Below are 14,182 nucleotides of genomic sequence, written 5' to 3'. Positions count from 1 at the left end.
TCAGAAAGATATTAAATCAATGTCTTGTACTGTGCAAGGAGGTTCCTCACCATCTTAGCTGCCACACATCTAGCGTTTCCCAGCATCTTTGCAGGATTAGTCATTTCTATGCGGCCGCGTGAAGTAGATGACAGCGTGACACACAGTGCGACCAAAACAACTTCAAAACAACTTGCACGAGGCATTTCTCACTCGATACAAAACATGGTTTTAATATCTTTCTGAGTTCTCTGGTTTATGTAGAGCTACTTGCAAATGTACACTGACATTTACAGTGCATTCGGAAAGTATTCAGACCCTTTGACTTTCCACATTTTGTTACATTACAACTATTCTCAAATGGATTAAATCGTTTTTTCCCCTCAATCTACACTCAATACCCCATAATGACATAGCAAAAACAGGTATTTGGAAATTTGTGCAAATTTATAAAAATAAAAAAACATCACATTTACATAATAAGTATTCAGGTCCTTTAGTCAGTACTTTGTTGAAGCACCTACAGCATCAAGTTTGGCAGCAATTACAGCATCAAGTCTTCTTGGGTATGATGCTACACGCTTGGCACACCTGTATTTGGGGAGTTTGTCACATTCTTCTCTGCAGATCCTCTCAAGCTCTGTCAGGTTGGATGGGGAGCGTCACTGCACATCTATTTTCAGGTCTCTCCAGAGATGTTCGATCGAGTTCAAGTCCAGGCTCTAGCTGGGCCACTCAAGTACATTCAGAGACGTATCCCAAAGCCACTCCTGTGTTGTCTTGGCTGTCTGCTTAGGGTCGTTGTCCTGTTTGAAGATGAACCTTCACCCCAGTCTGAGGTCCTGAGCGCTCTGGAGCAGGTTTTCATCGAGTATCTCTCTGTACTTTGCTCCGTTGATCTTTCCCTCGATCCTGACTAGTCTTCCTGTCCCTGCTGCTGATAAACATCCCCACAGCGTGATGTTGTCACCACCATGCTTCACCGTAGGGATGGCGCCAGGTTATGAGATGCTAGGCATTCAGGCCAAAGAGTTCAATCTTGGTTTCATCAGACCAAAGTATCTTATTTCTCATGGTCTGAGTGTCCTTTAGGTGCCAAGTGGGCTGTCATGTGCCTTTTACTGAGTGTCTTCCGTCTGGCCACTCTACCATAAAGTCCTGATTGGTGGAGAACTGCAGAGATGGTTGTCCTTCTGGAAGGTCCTCCCATCTCCACAGAACAACTCTGGAGCTCTGTCAGTGACCATCAGGTTCTTCATCACCACCCTGACCAAGGCCCTTCTCCCCCTATTGCTCAGTTTGGGCTGTCGGCCAGCTCTAGGAAGAGTCTTGGTGGTTCTACATTTCTTCCATTTAAGAATGATGGAGGCCACTGTGTTTTTGGGGACCTGCAATGCTGCAGAAATGTTTTGGTACCCTTCTCCAGATCTGTGCCTCGACACAATCCTGCCTTGGAGCTCCACGGCCAATTCCTTCGACCTCATTGCTTGGTTTTTGCTCTGACATGCACTGTCAACTGTGGGACCTTTTACATAGACATGTTCTTTTCCAAATCATGTCCAACCAATTAAATTTACCACAGGTGGACTCCAATCAAGTTGTAGTAACATCTCAAGGATGATTAATGGAAACAGGATGCACCTGATTTCATTTTCGAGTCTCATAGCAAAGGGTCTGAATACTTATGTAAAGGTATGTTTTTATTTTTTTTATACATTTGCAAAAATGTCTTAACGTGTTTTCGCTTTGTCATTATGGGTTATTGTGTGTGTGTAGATTTATTAGAAGAAAAAAAATATTTAATCAATTTTAGAATAAGGCTGTAATGTAACAAAATGTGGAAAAAGTCAACAGGTCTGAATACTTTCTGAATGCACTGTATGTGATGCCTTTTTCTCCAAATCGAGAACAGGTCAGAGTTTTGTATAAGCTAACCTTTAATGCCCTGCAACACACACACATTATTCTTTGTCATGTAAAATTGTAATGAAAAAATTGAGCAATGTACACTTGTTATGTAATAATGAAGCAACACAGATGTGTATGATGTAATGTTTTATTTCTGTTTGAACCCTAAGAGTAGCTGCCTCCTTGGCAACAGCTAATGTGGATTCTAATAAAATACTAAATGGAAACATAGTTATCACATATCTGGCGTACAATCAGTAGCTGAAGTTGGAGTACCCTACCATAGAGACACATCTTCATGCATCAGCACTGATTTCCCAAAATAACATGCACACTTCATTATTATCCCCATGGATATTTTTTGCAATCAGTTTTACCTGTGTATTTGCACTGCTACATATGCTAATTGATTATTTTGTTTTTCAGTAAATCAGCTGCGATCACTCCTGCAAAAGCAGCAAAAAGAGACACTTTCACTCACTTCTCCTTCAAAGAGAAAATCTTCTCCAAAGGTACTATCCTCAAGACCGTGCATAAGCGTCTATGTTAAGATTTAAGACAATTAACACAACACAGATGTCTAGATGTCCTTTCCCTTTACAGGCCTACTTAGATCAGATCAACTCCACGTCATCAATTCCATCCTACAGCAATATATTGATTGATCACCAAAAAACCTCTTGGAAATAACTATGTAGTTATTGAGTTCAGACACTGGTGGTGTGGCAGACTAGTTTGTTTTTTGCACAATTTGTTTGGGTGCAACGCTTTTGTTGTCCGATTGTAAGTTTGTTGATGACTAACAGAGACAATCCTTCTTTAATCCATTTTACCAGAGGTGTCAAGATGATGTGAGCTCTAGCATGCCTGCCGTTAAAGACCTGGTCCCCATTCTCCACAACCAGTCAGAGTACATCCAGCACCTGGAGGCTGAGGTCAAGTTCTGCAAGGTCTGTCTGTATGATGACCCCACAGAGTCTCGTTACCACTGACTCATTAAAGTTCTTATTCAATTTGTTCACCAATGGATATTCATTACATGGAATGAATTACAGTGGTAGATGTTCATCTTGCTGGACATTTGTAACCCGCCAAAATTCTACCAACATCTACTGACCTAAGCACAACTGTGTGTATGCCTGTGTATCTGTTGTTTGTGACTGCTCGTTGATGTTGTTGGCAGGAGGAGCTTCTGGGGATGAAACAGAGGATAAGGGTGGTGGTGGTAGAGAATGAGAAACTACATGGAGAGATCAAGTCCAAACTGGTGGAAGACACCCTGAAAGACTACACTCTCTTAGATGGCACGGTAATGGGTTTTCACAATGATGGTTCTGGGTTAAAATTCCATTGTGGAGATAAGTGCAGAAACGACAGAAGGACCCATTTTTCATCGTTGTATTCTCTCCTAGGTGAATTCCGAGCCGCCCAGGGAAGACAGTCCTCAAAGAACAGCTTTCATACCAGCTCATATTGTCTTTCAACAAGCAGAGGAACACAAATGGAAGAAAGAACTGGTAGGCCTGTATGACTATGGTCACCTAACCTTCTGTACTGAGTACAGCAGCTGACAGCATTTCTACATGTAGATCCATTCTTTTATTACCCTAGCTTTTACATTTTTAAGTGACTTGAGAGTAATGTTGACAGCTAATCTCCTCTCCAACATCACATTATCAACTTGGCCTCAGGAGCAGCTCAAATCCCTCTATCTAGCCCAGACAGAGACACTGGAAGCTCAAGTAAGGTCACTGAAGTAAGTGAACTGTATGACTTTATAGATCTTCATTAATTCACAGAGATCTTGCATATGTGATTAATCAGGGTTGAATTTTTCATCCTCTTCGTGCATCCTGTTTTTCCTGATATTCTGTTGTTTTGATCACCTCCATTCAGCAAGAACCTGGCCAGCAGTCAGAAGGAGTGTGAAGAAGTCAAAGGTCGTCTGAGACATAAGGAAGCGATGGCAGCGGCGGGCAGTGCCAAGAAGTGCGTAGGCGGCCTCTGTCTGAAGTGTGCCCAGAATGAGGCCGTGCTGGCAGAGACACACTCCAACATGCACATCCAGGCCATTGAGAGACTCACCAAGTCAGTGATCATGCATTTGTCTCCTTTTGTCCTGATATTTTGTCCTGTATTGATTAGAGTAGTTGGGTTCCTACAAGGTCTCATACCACCATACCATACCAAGGGACATCTTTCCTTTCTAGTACGCCTCTGGCTTTGCCATTGATCACAATTGATTTATTCCCTTGTTCATTGGTTGGTCAGTGCCTCTGAGCTATGTCAAAGGAAGAATGTTCACATTGAGATGTCATCTCAATCAATCCAGTTGGCATATTCTGACACAAAGCAATCAATTTTCCATCCCCTTTAGCAAGGTTGTCAGTAATTCAGTCTCCATGTCAATCACAAATGACAAATCTGGCTTTGTTTGGGCATGGCATGTCTACAAGTGACTGAAAATTAGTATCCTTACACCAAAATGATTATTGATGAACATAGCTTTTATTTGCCCACATTGAAATGAGCATGTGTGTTTATCTGTGTGTGTGTGTCCCACAGAGAGCGTGATGAGCTGATGAGTGTGCTGTGCTCTTTGAGGGCCAGTCAGAGCGAGGCCCAGCAGAGAGAGTGGGCAGCCTACCAGCAGGTCAAACAGGCTGTAGAGATGGCTGAGGAGGCCAACCTGGAGAAGACCAGGGTGAATCAGACAACCACTCACTTGCGGAACATTACTGAGCAGCAGTGACATCTACTGGTCAGGCTGCTCAACTACACACTTTAATGGCTTGGACCCAGGCCCCCAGTGTCCGGTCTGGAGCGTGAAGTCACAAGCTCTGCTGGTCAGCTACCTGCATAGCAACGTACCGGTGCCAAAAGCCCTGGTCTACCCTAGAAAGCCTATGTAAATTATGATCGCCAGAACAAAAAAATATAATAATTGATTGCCATTTTAGGCTCTAAAATGTGTTTATTATGATCAAGTTTGATCCCCACGGTGAATTATTTTAAAGTTGGCTACAAATCAAGATATTTAATGAAATAGTGATCCATTCTGACTACTACATTTGTCGTTACACAGGAGCACATGCTGAAACAGACCAATCACAGGCCAGCATGCTACGAGGAGGCGCATAGACATTAAGGTTGACTCTTAGTCAGGATGAAAACGACTACATTGACCGTGATCCTTTGCTAGTTATGGCCACTTCAAATACTTCCGGCTTCATGCACCATTTGGAGTTTTCCATAGGAATGGATGACGTCAGCGTTATCACGATACTGGTTTTAATGTTTTTGCTTGGACCCTTTTGTACGTGATTAGTCTCTCTAGACATCCGGGTTGCCTCCCACAATGTTCCAATGTTTCGGCTTCACACGTCTGTACATAACAGAACGTCAGTTTTGCATAGAGTAACTGTCACTGGCTACGCACTACCTGATCTGCTTGAATAAAATACAAAATAGTAGCTAGCAAGATAGAGATCAGAGGTTATTTTTAATTCCTGCATTTCACAAGTAGCTAGTTTGCATCAACTACCTTCCCTAAAATCRCTTTCGTGCTGGATCGAATCCCCGAGCTGAGGATGTTGATTTAAGGCAGCACCTCTCTGATTCAGAGGGGTTGGGTTAAATGTGGAAGACACATTTCAGTTTAATGCATTCAGTTGTACAACTGACTAGGTATCCCCTTTACCCTATGTGTATGTTTAGAATCGCAACGTTCTGGCATGTCTGACTTTTTTTCTCTTATCGGACTGACCAAGCGAGTCTGTCATATCTAGCAGACTAGTCACTGCTGTTGCCTAGGGTCGGCTTTTCGAGACTAGTACAGTACCTTATTAGAACAGTGAATCTGAAAGGTTTATATGATGTTGTACATGTTTTCAAGATATAGAAGTGGTAAACATAAGAAAGGTAATTTTTTTGTGAGACACTTGAAATATATTTTTTGCTGTATCCTCCTCCCTTTGACACTTGTGTGTACCCGTCCGTGTCTGTGTGTACTAGTTTTGTTCTTCCTACAGGCGGTGGTGCAGTGTGAGGCATTTGCCAGGGAGCTAGCCAGACAGAGAGATAGGCTGGAGACTGAGATGGCTGCAGAGCAGGAGAAAATCTCTGAGGCCAGAGAGGGGGTACGCAACGAGGCCCTGAAGGAGAAGGAGACACTGGCCCAAACGGTCTGTCCTTCTGCCTTTGAAACTTTCATTAAAGCTCAAATTGAGATGTGTTCAACTTTCTCTATTTATCCTAGTCGCTAATTAAATGTTTTATTAAGGTAATACAATAGCAGCAAGCATAAAATATATTGAAGATGCAGTATTTGAGTATTAAAAAACTATATTTTCTATGTAACTACTGTCAAGGGGTCTGAATACTTTCTGAAGGCATTGTATACATTTAAAACAGTTACTTTTGTCCTCTGAAGAAGGGATGGGCCAAAAAACAAAATAATTAGAATATTGACCACAGATCACAAAGGCCATATTTCTCATATTTGCCACCATCTAGTGGAATAACTACACAATTACACCCATGCAAAACGTATGAAGCGTTCTTCCATACAGTAGGATTTCAGTTTGATCAATTTCTTTGTCTCCACTCCCAGGTGGCCAGCCTATCCCAGAGGGTAGCAGAGCTGGAGGGTCAACTGGCCAGGGGGGAAAGAGAGAGGGGCTCCCTGAGCACTCAGCTGGATGAGACCCTACGCAAACTCACATCACAGGAGCAGGACACCAGCAAGGTACTGGAGCCACCTTACTACTGTACAACACATAGAGAGGTTCCAGGTTTGAGCCTGTTGGTATAGTGGCTAAGGTGTTGAACTGGCAGTTACAGACACAGTACACACTACTGCAGTCCCTAGAGGAGAGTGATTTCAGTGACATCTTTTTAATGCATTTTAAAGCCACTGGGTGGCACCAAAGCCTTGTCTATATCAATATTTTATTTGGAAGCTTCAAGCTCTAACCATGCCAGTTCTAGGAGGCAGTTGGGTCATTCCACCTCAAAAGTACAAAAAATAGGATTCCAACACCCACCATCTCAGATTGTTCTGAAATTGTTTCTGTTGTTAGAAACAGATTAGCATTCCTGCAACATTGTGTTGAAATATAATTTGATCTGAGAAATTAAGTTAATTGATTCCATCCAAATTTGCCATTTTAATTTGTAGGATTCATATAATATTCAATAGGTACTATATTGATCTATTTTCTAACAATTAGTTAGACATGAGGAATCCAAAGAAATGTTCAAAAGCCACCCATGGACCCCCCCTACACACACACACACACACACACTCCATGTCAACAACGAGTATATAGTATCAGTTTTTCTGTGTTTGACAACTATGGAGCTGCGGCTCTGAGTATTGTTTCTTCTTGCTATGTAATGTGTTCCCAGTGAACTTGGGGATGTTTTTTTCCCCCCTGTTCAGATACATTTGTCATTGAAGTTGTTAGGTTTATATCCCATCCTACATCCTGATATTACCAGATTCTGACCACTAGATGGTGCTGCTCCTGCTATTAGGTGATACAAAAAAAAAATCTCCACTCAATGTTAAAGGGATAATTCGCTGTTTTTCTTACCCTGTAAGCAGTCTATTGACAAGGTATGACAGTAACCCATGCATGGGTTTTGTTGGCCACTGTTTCACATGCAACATTTTTAGCATTTGTGGCAGAAATCCAATGCAAGAAAATGGTACCTATATTAGCATTATCACGTTTCATGTTAAAATTATCAAAATTAATTTTGTATTTACAGATTTTAATATAGGTATTATTGACTTGCATTGGATTTGTGGCACAAATGCTAAAAAGTTAGCATTTGAAACAGTGGCCAGGTAAACAAAGCATCAAAGCATGGGTTGCTGGCATACCTGGTCCATAGACTGTTTACAGGGTAAGGAAACCAATGTMATTTTGTAATTTGGATGAACTATCCCTTTAACATTGAGGGGAATTCTTTTTTTGTATCACCTAATAGCAGGAACAGTATCATCTAGTGGTCAGAATCAGGATGAAGGATGGGACATAAACCTAATATATTTTTTGACAATTTGTTTTTTAAAATCGTTTTTCTACAGGACTTCACAAAAACAAAATGGCAACTATACAAAACACATTTTAAGGTGATCAACATACAGTATGTTTTTCAAAATTCTGTCAAATATTTCAGGTTTCTGTTTAACTTTATAATATACCAAATTTAACGGGATGTATGTATCTAGATAGATAGTTAATTCCACCTGTTTGTTGTTGAGGGTGAATATGAGACTTTCCATTTGATGGCTATATATGTTTTTGCAGCAATTAGACCTACATTGCAAAATTTCTCTGATCACCAATATTTACATTTCCCAACAGACATAATCGTGGAGATGGAAGGATATACATTCCTGGACTCAATGAAATGATAGCGCATACATTATCCCAAAATGGTGTCAGTTTATCATAAGACCACAGCATATGTAATATGGTTCCTTTGTTCTATTTGCTTCTCCAAAAGAGATGTGACATTTCTGGGTGCAATACATGTATTTTGGCAGGAGTGTAGTGAGTCCTATGAATGATCTTAAATTGCAGTAGTTTATCTCTTAGGTTTTAAGAGCAGGTTTGAACATTTTCACATATCTGTGACCAATGATTCTCCTCAATTTCTTCCTTTGGATGGGTTTGTAATTTTTTCTTTATAGGTTCTGAACCATCAGGTAGAGTTTCAAGCAACCCTTTATATAACTTGGCAATCAACTTCTTTGGCGTAGAAACTTCTTTCAGTATTTTTTCTATGCTTATTCTGTTGACGCGATTGAATAAGATTTCWGAGTTTTAGGAAATTAAAGAAATGGGCCTTGGATAATCCAAATCTTTCCTGTAATTGATTCAATGACAGTAGAGGTCATCATAGTACACATGTTCAAAATTCACAATGCCACTTTGGAGGCAGGACTTAAAGGTGTTGTCATGAAGCGCTGGAGGTAAGGTGGGGTTATTCCAAACAGGGGTGTCTGGTGAAATAGGTTCTTTCCACATAGGGCTGTGGCGGTCACAAATGGTCAGTCGTTATTGTCAAACGGTAATTGACCGTTTAATTAACATAAACMCATTTAGCATCTCCTGGCTTCCACACATAGCCTACAAGCCATTTAAAAAAGTCTAATTCATCCATGTAATATAGCCTACACCTTCACAATAAATCCATTATTTATTTTAGACAGGTCTAAATAATCATGATATGAAGAAAATGTAGTCTATTTCAGAAGAACAGAATAGCAAACTCTGAGTTGTCCTTATGTGGCTATGCCAAATGGCTGTGGGTGACACTAGTTAATTTGGCAGGGAAGATTTGCTTATAATTCCGTGGCATTATTTTATAGAATGAAGGATACAATTGAACAAAGCTGAATGAAATATTAATATTTTCTCCAAACGATTTGAGGGAGTGCGCACATGTGGCTTTTCTGTGTTGAGCAATTTAACAAAGAAATAGGTACTCCTATATGCTTAATTTAGAGTTATTAATGTAACTTTAGTAGTTACAAACGTTGGGCTATATGTTTTGATTTTTAATACATGATGAGACTAATGATGATTTGAAAAAAGTCCCTTGAAAGGCATGATCTCTGCTTTGTTTTTTGCAAAGGCTGTATGTACACACTCCAACAGTCTCTCATTGACAATTTGACAAGCACTTGATAATGCCTCAAATTTCACGGCGGCATCCCCTTTGTGGCCGTAATGCACCCTAAAAAAATCCATGCCTTTTGCAGCCCGGAGTGCTGCGGTGTGACCTCCCTGAGTGTGCTGCGCAATCCGATGCGCTTCTCACTCTCATGGTTCTACGTCATGTTTTATTGGGTCTTTCTCACAGGAATCAATTGAAGAGAGACACTTTGGGGATGCAACTGCGTGCATCCTTATCCAATTCCGAGTTGCATATTGAAGATATTGGAAGAACTGTCCACATTTACTTTTCGTCAGCCAACAAGATGAGTAGGCCTAATGAACAGCAAAAGCACTAGCCTACATTAATCTACTATCCCCCATAGTATAAAAGTTGACCTATTGTGTGCAAGAAATAAATATTCCATTCTGGGACAGTTGTGGGATACGATAGAGCCCAAATTAATACAACCACTACCAACCCCAAAAAAACGTTTTTATGCAATGAGGCTGGCGCAACAGATCAGGTTTAGCTTAAAATGTTGTTAAACTATTAGGCTATTTCTTCACATTATAAGGGCAGCAGTGAGCACACGGCAGTAGGCTAGAAGCGTGAATGTTCCTTTAGCGGAAAACACTATTATCAAAAGTGACCGCAAATGTGATTATGCATGTAATGCTTTTATTATAAGGGTGCATTTTTATGGTGAAAATTACCTTCCCCAAACTTGAAACTCACATGCCTCTTATATATGCCAGTTAGGCTCTATACACCTTGTAAAGTGGAATAATGTGCTTAATTCTAAGAAGTTATCTGGCCACTTTAGTTGTGATACAAACATTATTAAAACATATAGGCCTATGGGCTAGGCTACGTGTTTGACTATGATTTAGAAAAAATCACACAAAAAAGGCATTGATTCTTACGCTGGACATCATTCACAAGTGACAGTATAGAATTCCGAAGTGATAGGCTAATATTGTCACCCATCAGACTATTCTTGATTTAATCTTGTCTTTACATATACTAAATAATATATGTGTGACATTTGTTTTAATTTAGAATGGACCATTATCATGCACCTGTATCGAAACGAGGAAGCGGGAAAAAATACATGTCATCTATGCACTTAAATAGTGAATGGAGGATGCTTTTCCCCGTGGTTTATTTTCATGCCAGCCAGGTAGGCTTTACTCCTGCTGTAAATATAAGCAATGTGCTTAATATTAGGAAAGTTGAGAAATAAATATAGTAGACCTAGCCTATAGAAAGCTGATGGGATCCTCCTCTTTTTATTAGCGGCCATCACTCTGTTTTCTCCCGCAATTGCATAGCCTATAGAAATGTTGAGCAACATGAGCTCTCGTGAAGTGTTTGATTAGATTTTCAAATACATTTGCATTAATGTCAGACTGATTAGAGGGACAATAGAGTGCAAGTTTGGTAGGCTACTAATGACCAGCAGCAGCATCAGAGCTTGGAGAAGCCTAATTACAGTGACTAAACAGTGATGTGGAATTTGACTGCCTTCATGACTCGTGACCACCTGTGTGGCGGTAATACGTCTCCACAACAGCCCTATTTCTACCTCGTGAATTTATGTAAATTTTCCCAAACACGAATGGGATTGAGAATCATTGGATTGTCAGATTTTATTTCTTCCATGCCTTGGACCTGAAGTAGTGAATATATATTTTAGATCATAAGGTATTATATTTATGGCTTCAATACACCTCCATGCACAAGGATAGTCTGCTGTCCATTGTTTAAGTGAGCACAGTTGTGCAGCCCAATAATAGATCTTCATATGAGTCACTCTASCTTTATGATTATGTTGACCCTGCCTAAGATAGAAATAGGGAGAGTTCTCTGTCTCTGAACATCAGATTCAATCCTATCTATTAAARGAGAGTAATTTATTTTATATGCCTCCAGATTGCATGGTATTAATACACCCAGGTATTTCATGTCTTTGTACATTTCCACTGAAATCTACTTTATAAGCTTGATTTGTCATGATTAGAAATGGGAATTATTTCAGTTTTCTCCCAATTCACTTTGAATCCTGATACAGCACCATGTGTCAAACATTAGTCAAATAAATGACAGAGACTGTTCTGTTTCAGATAMAGTAAAATGTAATCTGTATACAATGATGAAACAGTGGCCTACAAAACCAAACCATGCGCTGCAGTCTTCTTGTCAATAGGCTGCTTACAGGGTAAGGAAACCAATGTCATTTGGGTGAACTAGAGAACTGATACTGTACACTGGTTGGTGTGGGGGGTCCGTAGGTGGGGGGTCCGTAGGTCCTCACCTCTTCATTGTTATAAAAAGTTTGGTCCAAAATGGATAATTGGTACTATATTTATTTCATATTATAAAAATATTATAAATTATAATGGCCATTTTGGGTGCAATCAATTAGCTTAATTTCTCAGAGATCAAATTACATTTCAACAWAATATTGTTACAGGAATGCTAATATTATCTGTTTCTAACTACCAAAACAATTTCGGAACAAACTGAGATGGCGGGTGTCATGGCTTGCAGTTGAGTGCATTTAGGGGTATGTCATTACAACCAATGCAATCATTAGCTACTGATTCTGAATGAAGACTGTGCATTGAGCTTTATTTAGGTCAACTTCATCTTAATTCTGTTTATTATTACTGATCAACAACATTTAGTACTATATGTCAAATTCCTGTACATGCAAATGTATTTGGTAAGGTTATTCTAATGAAAGGGCTATAGTAGAAAACAACTAGGAGCAGACACAATGTCAATTTCTACTGTGACCCCTTATCCTGTCCTGTCTCCTGTGTGTCCAGGTGTGTGGGGAGCTGCGTTACCGGCTCAGCCAGGCTCAGCTGAAGAGAGAGGAGGTAGAGAGGGAGCTCCGAGACTGCAGCTCCAAGACAACACGGCAGCTAGAGATGACTGAACAGGTGAGGCCGGGCATGGCAGGGAGAGTGAAAAAATCCACAACCTTTTTATTGACTGTGTGCTGGTGTCACTTTTATGCAGGAACGTTTTAGAAAATGTACTTTTCTCAGGTATTTGTGTAAAAGATTGGCAGCCCCTCTCAAGCAACTCTGTCTCAGTATGTCTGTTCTTTTTCGGGATTGATTTATTATTCATCCTTATTTGTCATGTTGAAAACATGGGAATACTATTCCTTTTTTCAAGTTGGAGAACGTAGCATATTTGAGGTTGCATGGTGTTGCCTCTATTATTTACAGGCAAATATTATAGCGAAAAAGGGCACGGGTGATGTATTACATATAACTCCCTCCGTCTCTCTCTCGCTGGGGGCAGGAAGTGGAGAAGCTGGGTGTGGAGCTGAGCGTCTGCCGGCAGCATTTGGACCAGGCCCAGAGGGACGCGGGCCGACTGCAGGCGGAGGCTCTGAGCCTGACGGAGCGGCTGGGCCGAGCTGAGCACCAACTGCACCTCACCAGGTAACCCCTAATCCTATTATACATGCCACAACACCACCGTGCCCACGCCACCCTGCCCTGTTCTGTTCTGCTGCCGCCCGCCACTGCGCCAGTGCTCAGCCCCTCAGCGCCCAGCCCGGGCACCAGTCTGCGCCAGCTCCACAGTCAGGAAGCACCGTACCTTATATTAAACTCACCCAGACCGGCTGCTGTCTCCTCTCATACAGACCTCAGTTTCTCCTTATGTGCCAGGGGACAGGGGCTTGGGGTAGGGACCGAGACAGGGGACAGGGGCTTGGGGTAGGGACCGAGACAGGGGACAGGGATAGCAGTATGGACGGAGGTAGGGAGAGGGATAGCATTATGGACAGAGGTAGGGACGGAGATGGGGGACAGGGATAGCATTATGGACAGAGACGGGGACAGGGATAGCATTATGGACAGAGGTAGGGACAGAGACAGGGACAGGGATAGCATTATGGACAGAGACAGGGGACAGGGATAGCATTATGGACAGAGACTGGTACAGGGATAGCAGTATGGACAGAGGTAGGGACAAGAATAGCATTATGGACATAAGTAGGGACAGAGACGGGGGACAGGGATAGCATTATGGACAGAGGTAGGGACAGAGACTGGGGACAGGGATAGCAGTATGGACAGAGATAGCAGAATGGACAGAGATGGGGGACAGGGATAGCAGTATGGACAGAGATGGGGGACAGGGATAGCAGTATGGACGGGGACAGGGATAGCAGTACTGTCCCGGTCTCTGTCCATACTGCTATCCCTGTCCCGCCGTCTCTGTCCATACTGCTATCCCCTGTCCGGTCTCTGTCCATACTGCTATCCCTGTCCCCGTTCTGTCCATACTGCTATCCTGTCCCCGTCTCTGTCCATACTGCTATCCCTGTCCATCCTCTGTCCATACTGCTATCCCTGTCCCCCATCTCTGTCCATACTGCTATCCCTGTCCCCGTTCTCTGTCCATACTGCCTATCCCTGTCCCCGTCTCTGTCCATACTGCTATCCCTGTCCCCGTCTCTGTCCATACTGCTATCCCTGTCCCGTCTCTGTCCATACTGCTATCCCTGTCCATACGCTCTGTCCATACTGCTATCCCTGTCCCTCCATCTCTGTCCATACTGCTATCCCTGTCCCGTCTCTGTCCACCTATT

The 14,182-nt window shown here is 41.7% G+C and overlaps 1 protein-coding gene across 1 annotated transcript in view; it reads left to right on the top strand.

The window, feature by feature from the left end:
• sdccag8 (SHH signaling and ciliogenesis regulator sdccag8) overlaps positions 1–14,182 on the top strand; it is a 58,350-nt gene that overhangs the window by 1,427 nt on the left and 42,741 nt on the right. The window contains exons 3-13 of the mRNA XM_023993539.2: positions 2,314–2,399; positions 2,724–2,837; positions 3,071–3,196; positions 3,300–3,404; positions 3,579–3,643; positions 3,784–3,975; positions 4,453–4,591; positions 5,919–6,071; positions 6,500–6,634; positions 12,396–12,512; positions 12,883–13,025. Of these exons, the coding sequence (XP_023849307.1) occupies positions 2,314–2,399; positions 2,724–2,837; positions 3,071–3,196; positions 3,300–3,404; positions 3,579–3,643; positions 3,784–3,975; positions 4,453–4,591; positions 5,919–6,071; positions 6,500–6,634; positions 12,396–12,512; positions 12,883–13,025 (1,375 nt within the window). The remainder of the gene's footprint in view (positions 1–2,313; positions 2,400–2,723; positions 2,838–3,070; positions 3,197–3,299; positions 3,405–3,578; positions 3,644–3,783; positions 3,976–4,452; positions 4,592–5,918; positions 6,072–6,499; positions 6,635–12,395; positions 12,513–12,882; positions 13,026–14,182) is intronic.

Source organism: Salvelinus sp. IW2-2015, linkage group LG8 (assembly GCF_002910315.2).
Source record: "Salvelinus sp. IW2-2015 linkage group LG8, ASM291031v2, whole genome shotgun sequence".
NCBI classification, from domain to species: Eukaryota; Metazoa; Chordata; class Actinopteri; order Salmoniformes; family Salmonidae; genus Salvelinus; species Salvelinus sp. IW2-2015.
This window is presented reverse-complemented; position numbering and strand designations above follow the sequence as displayed.